Source organism: Oncorhynchus tshawytscha, linkage group LG13, assembly GCF_018296145.1.
Source record: "Oncorhynchus tshawytscha isolate Ot180627B linkage group LG13, Otsh_v2.0, whole genome shotgun sequence".
Classification (NCBI taxonomy): domain Eukaryota; kingdom Metazoa; phylum Chordata; class Actinopteri; order Salmoniformes; family Salmonidae; genus Oncorhynchus; species Oncorhynchus tshawytscha.
This window is the reverse complement of record NC_056441.1, coordinates 86,748,502-86,761,214: the sequence shown is the minus strand read 5'-3', so window position 1 is coordinate 86,761,214 and position 12,713 is coordinate 86,748,502. Positions and strand designations below refer to the sequence as shown.

Sequence of the window (12,713 nt, the reverse complement as noted above, 5' to 3'; positions counted from 1 at the left end):
CATGTGGTAATGATAAAAAGTGGCGATAGCCTACAGTTCTGGACATGTTGTTGTAATTATTGTGATTGGCTCATGTTTTACCAGTACGGAGTACCCTCACACTATTTATTTTGTACCGAACCACCAAACATATTTATGACCAACCCAAGATAGTTCATCTGTGTCATTTACAGTGGGAGCAAATTAATCATAGCAAGCAGGCGGGCAGAGCCAAGCACGAGCTAGCGAGATCCTACTGGAGTGAGCTAGCGAGATCCTACTGGAGTGAGCTAGCGAGATCCTACTGGAGTGAGCTAGCGAAATCCTACTGGAGTGAGCTAGCGAAATCCTACTGGAGTGAGCTAGCGGGGTCCTACTGGAGTGAGCTAGCGGGGTCCTACTGGAGTGAGCTAGCGAGATCCTACTGGAGTGAGCTAGCGGGGTCCTACTGGAGTGAGCTAGCGAGATCTACTGGAGTGAGCTAGCGAGATCCTACTGGAGTGAGCTAGCGAGATCCTACTGGAGTGAGCTAGCGGGATCCTACTGGAGTGAGCTAGCGGGGTCCTACTGGAGTGAGCTAGCGAGATCCTACTGGAGTGAGCTAGCGAGATCCTACTGGAGTGAGCTAGCGAGATCCTACTGGAGTGAGCTAGCGGGATCCTACTGGAGTGAGCTAGCGGGGTCCTACTGGAGTGAGCTAGCGGGGTCCTACTGGAGTGAGCTAGCGGGGTCCTACTGGAGTGAGCTAGCGGGATCCTACTGGAGTGAGCTAGCGGGATCCTACTGGAGTGAGCTAGCGGGGTCCTACTGGAGTGAGCTAGCGAGATCCTACTGGAGTGAGCTAGCGAGATCCTACTGGAGTGAGCTAGCGAGATCCTACTGGAGTGAGCTAGCGGGATCCTACTGGCGCGAGCTAGCGGGATCCTACTGGCGCGAGCCGGCGGGATCCTACTGGCGCGAGCCGGCGGGATCCTACTGGCGCGAGCCGGCGGGATCCTACTGGCGCGAGCCGGCGGGATCCTACTGGCGCGAGCCGGCGGGATCCTACTGGCGAGAGCCGGCGGGATCCTACTGGCGAGAGCCGGCGGGATCCTACTGGCGAGAGCCGGCGGGATCCTACTGGCACGAGCCGGCGGGATCCTACTGGCGAGAGCCGGCGGGATCCTACTGGCGCGAGCCGGCGGGATCCTACTGGCGCGAGCCGGCGGGATCCTACTGGCGCGAGCCGGCGGGATCCTACTGGCGCGAGCCGGCGGGATCCTACTGGCGCGAGCTAGCGAGATCCTACTGGCACGAGCTAGCGAGATCCTACTGGCACGAGCTAGCATGTATTTGCATATTTCCGTTAGGGAACACCTCATCTGTGAAGTGTGCACAAACTCAACTCAATTCGACCTTGCAAAGTGTCAAGTCTATAGTGCACTGTGTTCCTAAAAAAATAAATAATAATAATAATCTAGTTTTGGGAGCAGAAACATTTATTGAGATCAGATGTTTCGTTGATGAGAAAATGTCAGCCCAGTTTCACCGAGTTCCATCCTCTCTCCCACTAAACTTCCTCTCACTACCATATTTGGTGGTGAGTGAACTTCCTCTCACTACCATATTTGGTGGTGAGTGAACTTCCTCTCACTACCATATTTGGTGGTGAGGAAGCCTTCTAAAAACAGATGCTTCAGCTTTATAGCCCCCCTGTGACATGTCTGGGTTTCCCCTTCTGTCTGTGCTGTTGTCTTACCTTCACCCCTGATTTCATCCAAAGAGACAGTTTACCTAAGGGGGACCAACGGGAACTGAACCCACTATCCTCGCGTTGCAAGCACCATTCTGTTCCCTTTACCTGTGGCGGGGCTTTTCCCCTGGGCCTCTGGGGACTGGAGGAAGCGCTCCAGGGGGACATGGGAAGGGTGCTGGGTGAAGGGTAGTTCTCTACAGCGGACAGAGGGGGCGCTATACAGTTCTGCTGCGGAGCCGCAGGATCTCTCAGGGGTGCGATGAACACCTTGGACACAAAAACACAACATTATAAGATACTGTACATACATGACAACCTTACACAGCAGCCAGATTGACAGCACATCCATTTCCCTCAAAAGGCAATGTGTGAGGTTTGGTTGTGTGTGTGTCCGTCCGTGCGCGTGTCCGTGCGCGTGTGTGTGTTTGTCTCACCCTCTGACAGAAGCTCACAGCTGCAGGAGGCCACCATGGAGAACTCTTTAGACGCCTGGCCGTGGGGACATGACGCCAGCTCAATGTCATCTCCACTGTCCCTGTGTCACACACACAGACACACAGGTAAATGTACAGGGACACACACAGCCCACACACACACACACAGGTAAATGTACAGGGACACACACAGCCCACACACACACATCCAGGTAAATGTACAGGGACACACACAGCGCCCACACACATACAGGTAAATGTACAGGGGCACACACAGCCCACACACACACACACACACACAGGTAAATGTACAGGGACACACACAGCCCACACACACACATCCAGGTAAATGTACAGGGACACACACATCCAGGTAAATGTACAGGGACACACACATCCAGGTAAATGTACAGGGACAACACATCCAGGTAAATGTACAGGGACACACACATCCAGGTAAATGTACAGGGACACACACATCCAGGTAAATGTACAGGGACACACACATCCAGGTAAATGTACAGGGACACACACATCCAGGTAAATGTACAGGGACACACACATACAGGTAAATGTACAGGGACACACACATACAGGTAAATGTACAGGGACACACACAGCCCACACACACATACAGGTAAATGTACAGGGACACACACATAATGTATCTCTGTTTATGGCTGTCTAAATACATGCCTGGACTGAACAGACAAACTCACTGTACCAGAAAAACACAGTGTGAGAGAGGGATCTGTCAAACTCTTACAGGGTGATTAATGGCTGTGTGCTGTTCCCTCCCTCCCTCCCCCCTCAGTGAACAGTAAATATTTATCTCTCCATTTACCCAGGGTCCATGCAGTCCTGGATGTCAGACACCCAGGAGTTTTTCTGCAGCGAGTCGATGGTCTCCAGGATATATTCACCTCCATTTTCCACCTGTGGAGAGAAAACACACCAAACCACAGAACAGTTACTGTGGGAGTCCAGAGGGGAGACAGAGAGAAGACAGGGTAGTGTGGGAGTCCAGAGGGGAGACAGAGAGAAGACAGGGTAGTGTGGGAGTCCAGAGGGGAGACAGAGAGACTTCTGCACAGACTGCAAGAAAGAGAAGCAAGCTGTTAGTTTGGTTTGTCAGGTATTCATGTCTATAAAGTAGTGTGCTGAGAGGTAGAACAGAGAGAAGACAGGGTAGTGTGAGAGAACAGAACAGAGAGAAGACAGGGTAGTGTTGTGAGAGGTAGAACAGAGAGAAGACAGGGTAGTGTTGTGAGAGGTAGAACAGAGAGAAGACAGGGTAGTGTGAGAGAACAGAACAGAGAGAAGACAGGGTAGTGTTGTGAGAGGTAGAACAGGGAGAAGACAGGGTAGTGTTGTGAGAGGTAGAACACGGAGAAGACAGGGTAGTAGTGTTGTGAGAGGGAACAGGGAGAAGACAGGGTAGTGTTGTGAGAGGTAGAACAGGGAGAAGACAGGGTAGTGTTGTGAGAGGTAGAACAGGGAGAAGACAGGGTAATGTTGTGAGAGGTAGAACAGGGAGAAGACAGGGTAATGTTGTGAGAGGTAGAACAGGGAGAAGACAGGGTAGTGTTGTGAGAGGTAGAACAGGGAGAAGACAGGGTAGTGTTGTGAGAGGTAGAACAGGGAGAAGACAGGGTAGTGTTGTGAGAGAACAGAACAGGGAGAAGACAGGGTAGTGTTGTGAGAGAACAGAACAGGGAGAAGACAGGGTAGTGTTGTGAGAGAACAGAACAGGGAGAAGACAGGGTAGTGTTGTGAGAGAACAGAACAGGGAGAAGACAGGGTAGTGTTGTGAGAGAACAGAACAGGGAGAAGACAGGGTAGTGTGTGTGAGAGAACAGAACAGGGAGAAGACAGGGTAGTGTTGTGAGAGAACAGAACAGGGAGAAGACAGGGTAGTGTTGTGAGAGAACAGAACAGGGAGAAGACAGGGTAGTGTTGTGAGAGAACAGAACAGGGAGAAGACAGGGTAATATTGTGAGAGAACAGAACAGGGAGAAGAGTGTCGTGTGCTGGTTTCTTACCCTTACCTTCAGGACGAAGGTGTTGTCTCTGTCAGGCATCTCCAGGGGCATGGTGGTCCTCACCTCCACGATGGCAGACAGAGGGATGCTCACCTTGGGCTTTGATGACTGTTGGACACACACACACAGGCATACACACACACAGGCATACACACACACAGGCATACACACACACACACACACACACACACACACACACACACACCTTTTAGATTTCAATTCAAATGTACTCTCTGTGTGTGTGTGTGTGTGTGTGTGTGTGTGTGTGTGTGTGTGTGTTGTCGTAGAGGCTTGTCAGTTGATCTGACTGGATCATCAGTCTGTTCTTCATCTCCCTGTACGACTGACTAGCTGTCCTGAGTCCTCCACTCAGCTCATCTCCCTGTACGACTGACTAGCTGTCCTGAGTCCTCCACTCAGCTCATCTCCCTGTACGACTGACTAGCTGTCCTGAGTCCTCCACTCAGCTCATCTCCCTGTACGACTGACTAGCTGTCCTGAGTCCTCCACTCAGCTCATCTCCCTGTACGACTGACTAGCTGTCCTGAGTCCTCCACTCAGCTCATCTCCCTGTACGACTGACTAGCTGTCCTGAGTCCTCCACTCAGCTCATCTCCCTGTACGACTGACTAGCTGTCCCGAGTCCTCCACTCAGCTCATCTCCCTATATGACTGACTAGCTGTCCTGAGTCCTCCACTCAGCTCATCTCCCTGTACGACTGACTAGCTGTCCTGAGTCCTCCACTCAGCTCATCTCCCTATATGACTGACTAGCTGTCCCGAGTCCTCCACTCAGCTCATCTCCCTATATGACTGACTAGCTGTCCCGAGTCCTCCACTCAGCTCATCTCCGGGAGAAGAATCTAAAGGGATATTTCCTGTTCCTCTTGCCCCACTGAGATCACATCACATCCTAGGCAATAGTCAACAATACCGTGACTCCATTCAAAAACTGTACCCGAAAAACAGTTTGTAACTAATCTCATCTGACATGACTAGATTGATTAAAATCACCATGAAGGAGACGTACCTACTTCTATAGGAAATCAAATCTTTGTGGAGTTAAGGAAGCATTTTGGTACTGGCCCTCTGTCTGTTCTGCCTATGTCTCCTTCGCCTTGTTATAAGGCAGGGTGCTGCCTGAAGTTTACTGTATGACAAGAGTATTGTGTGTTCTCTCGTCCGTCCGTCCGTCCGTCCGTCAGTCAGTCAGTCAGTCAGTCAGTCAGTCAGTCAGTCAGATTGATGGTGTGCTGGTGGGGCCTGAAGCAGAGGCAGAGCATCCGGACCAGCCCGGGGCCAGGCAAGTGAGACTTCGTGCCTCAGATACTAAGTCTCACAGACACTGTCGACTCCACAGAGCTTTGGCTTGTGAGAACCTGGACCCATAGCCACTTATTATCACATCCGGCCGTGATTGGGAGTCCCATAGGATGGCGCACAATTGGCCCAGCGTCGTCCGGGTTTGGCAGTCATTGTAAATAAGAGTACGAGTGCTGATCTAGGATCTGTCCATACAATATTATTAGTATGATCTCTATCCAGACCAATGTTCTCTGTCCTATTCTCCGTCCTGACCACTATTCTCCGTCCTGATCACTATTCTCCGTCCTGACCACTATTCTCCGTCCTGACCACTATTCTCCGTCCTGACCACTATTCTCCGTCCTGACCACTATTCTCCGTCCTGACCACTATTCTCCGTCCTGACCACTATTCTCCGTCCTGATCACTATTCTCAGTCCTGATCACTATTCTCCATCCTGATCACTATTCTCCATCCTGATCACTATTCTCCATCCTGACCACTATTCTCCATCCTGACCACTATTCTCCATCCTGACCACTATTCTCCATCCTGATCACTATTCTCCATCCTGACCACTATTCTCCATCCTGACCACTATTCTCCATCCTGACCACTATTCTCCATCCTGATCACTATTCTCCGTCCTGATCCTACTCTAAGTGTCTTTGTGGATACGGGCCCTGATTAGACGACCATAGTGAAGCTGTTGGACGTGTACCTCTCTTCAGGGAACAGTGTCTTTGTGGATACGGGCCCTGATTAGACGACCATAGTGAAGCTGTTGGACGTGTACCTCTCTTCAGGGAACAGTGTCTTTGTGGATACGGGCCCTGATTAGACGACCGTAGTGAAGCTGTTGGACGTGTACCTCTCTTCAGGGAACAGTGTCTTTGTGGATACGGGCCCTGATTAGACGACCGTAGTGAAGCTGTTGGACGTGGATGTCTCTTCAGGGAACAGTGCCTTTGTGGATACGGGCCCTGATTAGACGACCGTAGAGAAGCTGTTGGACGTGTACCTCTCTTCAGGGAACAGTGTCTTTGTGGATACGGGCCCTGATTAGACGACCGTAGAGAAGCTGTTGGACGTGTACCTCTCTTCAGGGAACAGTGTCTTTGTGGATACGGGCCCTGATTAGACGACCGTAGTGAAGCTGTTGGACGTGTACCTCTCTTCAGGGAACAGTGTCTTTGTGGATACGGGCCCTGATTAGACGACTGTAGAGAAGCTGTTGGACGTGTACCTCTCTTCAGGGAACAGTGTCTTTGTGGATACGGGCCCTGATTAGACGACCGTAGTGAAGCTGTTGGACGTGTACCTCTCTTCAGGGAACAGTGTCTTTGTGGATACGGGCCCTGATTAGACGACCGTAGTGAAGCTGTTGGACGTGGATGTCTCTTCAGGGAACAGTGTCTTTGTGGATACGGGCCCTGATTAGACGACCGTAGTGAAGCTGTTGGACGTGGATGTCTCTTCAGGGAACAGTGTCTTTGTGGATACGGGCCCTGATTAGACAACCGTAGTGAAGCTGTTGGACGTGTACCTCTCTTCAGGGAACAGTGTCTTTGTGGATACGGGCCCTGATTAGACGACCGTAGTGAAGCTGTTGGACGTGTATGTCTCTTCAGGGAACAGTGTCTTTGTGGATACGGGCCCTGATTAGACGACCGTAGAGAAGCTGTTGGACGTGTACCTCTCTTCAGGGAACAGTGTCTTTGTGGATACGGGTCCTGATTAGACGACCGTAGTGAAGCTGTTGGACGTGGATGTCTCTTCAGGGAACAGTGTCTTTGTGGATACGGGCCCTGATTAGACGACCGTAGAGAAGCTGTTGGACGTGTACCTCTCTTTAGGGAACAGTGTCTTTGTGGATACGGGCCCTGATTAGACGACCGTAGTGAAGCTGTTGGACGTGTATGTCTCTTCAGGGAACAGTGTCTTTGTGGATACGGGCCCTGATTAGACGACCGTAGTAGAAGCTGTTGGACGTGTACCTCTCTTCAGGGAACAGTGTCTTTGTGGATACGGGCCCTGATTAGACGACCGTAGTGAAGCTGTTGGACGTGTACCTCTCTTCAGGGAACAGTGTCTTTGTGGATACGGGCCCTGATTAGACGACCGTAGAGAAGCTGTTGGACGTGTACCTCTCTTCAGGGAACAGTGTCTTTGTGGATACGGGCCCTGATTAGACGACCGTAGTGAAGCTGTTGGACGTGTACCTCTCTTCAGGGAACAGTGTCTTTGTGGATACGGGCCCTGATTAGACGACCGTAGAGAAGCTGTTGGACGTGTACCTCTCTTCAGGGAACAGTGTCTTTGTGGATACGGGCCCTGATTAGACGACCGTAGAGAAGCTGTTGGACGTGTACCTCTCTTCAGGGAACAGTGTCTTTGTGGATACGGGCCCTGATTAGACGACCGTAGTGAAGCTGTTGGACGTGTACCTCTCTTCAGGGAACAGTGTCTTTGTGGATACGGGCCCTGATTAGACGACCGTAGTGAAGCTGTTGGACGTGTACCTCTCTTCAGGGAACAGTGTCTTTGTGGATACAGGCCCTGATTAGACGACCGTAGTGAAGCTGTTGGACGTGGATGTCTCTTCAGGGAACAGTGTCTTTGTGGATACGGGCCCTGATTAGACGACCGTAGTGAAGCTGTTGGACGTGGATGTCTCTTCAGGGAACAGTGTCTTTGTGGATACGGGCCCTGATTAGACGACCGTAGTGAAGCTGTTGGACGTGTATGTTTCTTCAGGGAACAGTGTCTTTGTGGATACGGGCCCTGATTAGACGACCGTAGTGAAGCTGTTGGACGTGGATGTCTCTTCAGGGAACAGTGTCTTTGTGGATACGGGCCCTGATTAGACGACCGTAGAGAAGCTGTTGGACGTGTACCTCTCTTCAGGGAACAGTGTCTTTGTGGATACGGGCCCCGATTAGACGACCGTAGTGAAGCTGTTGGACGTGTACCTCTCTTCAGGGAACAGTGTCTTTGTGGCCATTGGGCACCTGGATCACAACATCAAGTGGTTTCTTTTCCCACCTCAGTGACTGAATCAGTTTACAGAAACTCTCTCTGTATAATAACATTATTAATTCATGTAAAAATCATTAAATGATCAAACCTGTTCACAGGAATAGATAACAGTAGAGATTCCTCTGCGTTTTTATACCTCAACTTTGTGGAACATTCTGGAGAGTTCGCTGCAGTTTGATGTGCCGGTGCCGGTGCCACTCAGGAAGTTGAAATTATTGATCGAGGACCTCTATGTCGGTGAATGTGATCGTTTTAAAATGTTTATATTGTTTTTACTGTGCTGAATTTGCTTGTTTTATACACGTACGTGTAGTATGTTTTAATATTCCGTTTTTTATTGTCATGTGTACAGGGCTCTCTTATAAAACAGATCAGAATCTCAATGTGACTCCCTGTTTAGATAAAGGTTTAATAAATCAAATCCTCATACTGTGTCTCTCCCCGTAAAGCCATGTGTTCCTCAGTGTTTCCCCTGAGTCCGCTGCTTACCAAGCTGCCTGATTTGAGGTCCTTCAGAAATCCCTCCATCTCCCTCCCATCTCCCTCCCATCTCCCTCCCATCCATCCGCCTCCAGCTCTACCCCCTTCTCTCTCCCTTTATCCTCTTCCCTCCATCCCCCCCTCCCTCCATCTCCCTCCCTCCATCTCCCCCTCCCTCCCTCCATCCATCCCCCTCCCCCCCCCTCCCTCCATCCCTCCCTCCATCCATCCATCTCCCTCCATCCATCCATCCCTCCATCCATCTCCCTCCATCCATCTCATCCATCATCCCCTCCCTCCCTCCCTCCCTCGTATCCTTGGGCCCCCTGGTATGAAGGGAGAGCAGAGAGATTTAAACAGCTTCAGTCTTATTTTCTCACCTTAAGGTCAGAACCAGTGATCTGTGAAGCCTGCATAGACAAATATGACAGTGTGTGTGTGTGTGTGTGTGTGTGTGTGTTTTCGTGTGTGTGTGTTTTTGTCCACGCCTATATACTGTAACTCTACCTTGGGTGGTACATAGAACTCCAACAGGAACTTGTCACCCCCTTCGTCCCTCCTGGTCTTCCTCAGCAGCAACCTACACTTCTGCCACTGAGGCACCCCTATACAGTTAGTATCATCAGCTACCATGTAACGCAGAGCCCCCTCTCTCTGGATCTCCAGCAGCTCAGCCTTGTGCCCCTGAGACCCCCTGGGAAGACGCAGTCTCTGGGACCATCTCTCCCCCCCTGGCTCCCCTCCGTTGACCCGTCTGACCCCTCCGGACCCCACTACGGGGTCTGGTTCAGGGGAGGCGTGGCGGTGCCAGATCTCCTTCACCCCGTCCACCACACACAGACTCATGTTCCTCAGAGAGAATCCCTTCTTGAAGCGGGCCTTGGGGTGTCCCACTGACACGTCCTCTGAGCTGCGTGACTGGCCCAGAGCAGAGGGTTTGTGGGAGGGCTGAGGGGTGCGGGAGGTGGCCATAGAGGAGGAACTACCTCCTCCTATCCCTTCTAGTCCTAAACCTCCACTGTCCATACTGTCCAGGGACTCGCTGGAGGCACCGGCGTCCTTGCGACGCTGGTAGAGGTCGTTGTGTCCGTAGGGCAAAGGGCAGCCCTGGATGCCCAGGAAGGGAACAATGCTGTATTTGGGGGGAGCGTTGGAGCCGTCGTCCCCTGGCAAGAGCGAGGCCTGGTGGTCCCTGGCCTGGGTGACAGCAGCAGAGAAACACTCCAGGAAGTGTCTGGCGAAGTGCTGCGAGAAGCTGCTGTCGGCGCCCGGGGAGTCGTAGCACGGGTTCTCCGTCAGGAAGCGGCGGAACTTGTGGGCAAAGTCGGCGGCGGAGGCACGGGCATGGAGCTCGCAGAACTCTCGCCAGTCGGGCAGCGGGCATGAGGAGAACTCCGGGCTGCCGGGCACTGCCGCACTGTTCATCACTGGGCCATGCCAACCCACCTGGGAGAGGCTAAGAGAGATGACAGAAGGAAAGGAAGAGGGAGAGAGAGAGAGGTGTGAGAGAGAGGTGTGAGAGAGGTGTGAGGTGTGAGAGAGGTGTGAGGTGTGAGAGAGCGCGAGGTGAGAGAGCGCGTGCCAACATACCGTGTGTCTGTCACCAATAGCAGGGAAAGACACATTACAATGAGAATGTGTGCAGCCTAGCATATACAAATGACAGCGCCAACAGTCCCTGCCGTGTGGAAAACAGAAGATGTGGAAATGAAACAGACTGCTGAGGCTGGGAGATCGTGAGCGTGTCATTTCCCTAAATAGAGGCGACAGGCCACAGCCCCAGTCCTTCTCTCTCTGTGGAAGATCTCTCCACACAGCCCTGCTACACCGACACACATCAATCACAAGGCTCATATAGCAGCTGACATCATATGTTGTTAAGAGGTTATTGACATGGACGTGACTAGAGCCAGATGGAATCTGCAGGAAATCATTTCCTTTTAATAGTTTTTATCCGGCTGTGTTCATCTAATAAAATAAAAAAATCTGTATCCTTGTTTTGTACCAGTGTTTGGTTTGGAATTCTACAGATAGCATGACTAAAGCGCAGATACAATATAATTAAATACAATCTAAATTCAAAAGAAACTTAATATATGAACTGTTTGTCAGCTAGAAATCTAAATGTCTAAACTCAAACCGATGAGTTCTCCCTCCCTCTCTTCCCTTTGTCTGTAGGCAGCCTGCATTAGTTGTTATCCCTGTAAATCAATGTGACAGAGACCGCCTGGTTCCTCCTCTCCTACTGGAGATACTCATCCCCCCCCCATCTCTCACTCTCATCCCTCTCACCCCCCCATCTATCTCCCTCTCACCCCCTCCCCCATCTCTCTCTGCCTCTCTGGATGTATGACTCAACCCTATCCCTTCACTCCCTGCCTCGCCAGGCCCAGGCTGTGCCAAACCACATCAGATCACACACAAACGCTCTCGCTCTCTCCCCCTTCTCCATCTCATTTCTCCCCCTCCTGCTCCCCTGCTCTCCTGCTCCCCCACCCGTTCTCTCCACTCTGAAGCTCTGCAGTAAAGAACCAACTGAGCTGGATTAAAATCAGGTCACATGAAGGACCCAGACTCCCCCAGTACATACAGCAGAGGACCCCCAGTACATACAGCAGACCCCAGTGAGGGAGAAACCCCCAGTACATACAGCAGAGGGAGAAACCCCCAGTACATACAGCAGAGGAGAAACCCCCAGTACATACAGCAGAGGGAGAAACCCCTAGTACATACAGCAAAGAGAGAAACCCCCAGTACATACAGCAGAGGGAGAAACCCCCAGTACATACAGCAGAGGAGAAACCCCCATACAGCTGAGGGAGAAACCCCCAGTACATACAGCTGAGAGAAACCCCCAGTACATACAGCAGAGAGAAACCCCCAGTACATACAGCATGAGAGAGAAACCCCCAGTACATACAGCTGAGGGAGAAACCCCCCCCCAGTACATACAGCTGAGAGAGAAACCCCCAGTACATACAGCATGAGAGAGAAACATACCCCCCCAGTACATACAGCTGAGTACATACAGCAGAGAGAAACCCCCAGAAACCCCCCCAGTACATACAGCAGAGGTACATACAGCAGAAACCCCCATACAGCAGAGAGAGAAACCCCCAGTACATAGTACATACAGCAGAGGGAGCTGAAACCCCCAGTACATACAGCAGAGAGAGAAACCCCCAGTACATACAGCTGAGGGAGAAACCCCCAGTACAGTACATACAGCAGAGGGAGAAACCCCAGTACCAGCAGTACATACAGCAGAGGAGAAACCCCCAGTACATACAGCAGAGGAGAAACCCCCCAGTACATACAGCAGAGGGAGAAACCCCCCAGTACATACAGCAGAGAGAGAAACCCCCCAGTACATACAGCTGAGGGAGGGAGCTTCTATCTACCACCTTCTTTCAACATGTAAAGACTTGTTTGTAATGCACCGAGATAAAAGTACATATAGAGTTTGTGGAGGGAAGGGTAAGATAAGGGGAGGAAGGAGGAGAGGATAGGAGGGAGGAAGGAAGGAACAAAGGATAGGGGGAGGAAGGAGGAGAAAATCAGAAGACAGGTTCATGTTAAGTGAAATCCCTCGCCTCTCTCAACTCTGGATCCTGTACCAGAGGAAATACAGCAGGAATGATCGGCATTGCATCAATGTCTCCAGTCTTCCCTCAGATGAATCCCAGCCAGAAATCAGC

General features: G+C 51.3%; 1 protein-coding gene across 4 annotated transcripts in view; it reads right to left on the bottom strand.

Moving 5' to 3' along the window:
* LOC112265755 (SH2B adapter protein 2) overlaps window positions 1-12,713 on the bottom strand; it is a 37,603-nt gene that overhangs the window by 13,418 nt on the left and 11,472 nt on the right. For 3 of the 4 annotated variants that reach the window (XM_042296472.1, XM_042296475.1, XM_042296474.1), the window contains exons 2-6: window positions 9,523-10,471; window positions 4,191-4,298; window positions 2,993-3,084; window positions 2,149-2,249; window positions 1,820-1,981 (exon numbers count right to left, since the gene is read on the bottom strand). In XM_042296472.1, coding sequence (XP_042152406.1) covers window positions 1,820-1,981; window positions 2,149-2,249; window positions 2,993-3,084; window positions 4,191-4,298; window positions 9,523-10,440 — 1,381 coding nt within the window. In that variant the 5' untranslated portion in view covers window positions 10,441-10,471. The remainder of the gene's footprint in view (window positions 1-1,819; window positions 1,982-2,148; window positions 2,250-2,992; window positions 3,085-4,190; window positions 4,299-9,522; window positions 10,472-12,713) is intronic. The other variant, XM_042296473.1, reaches the window with a different exon arrangement.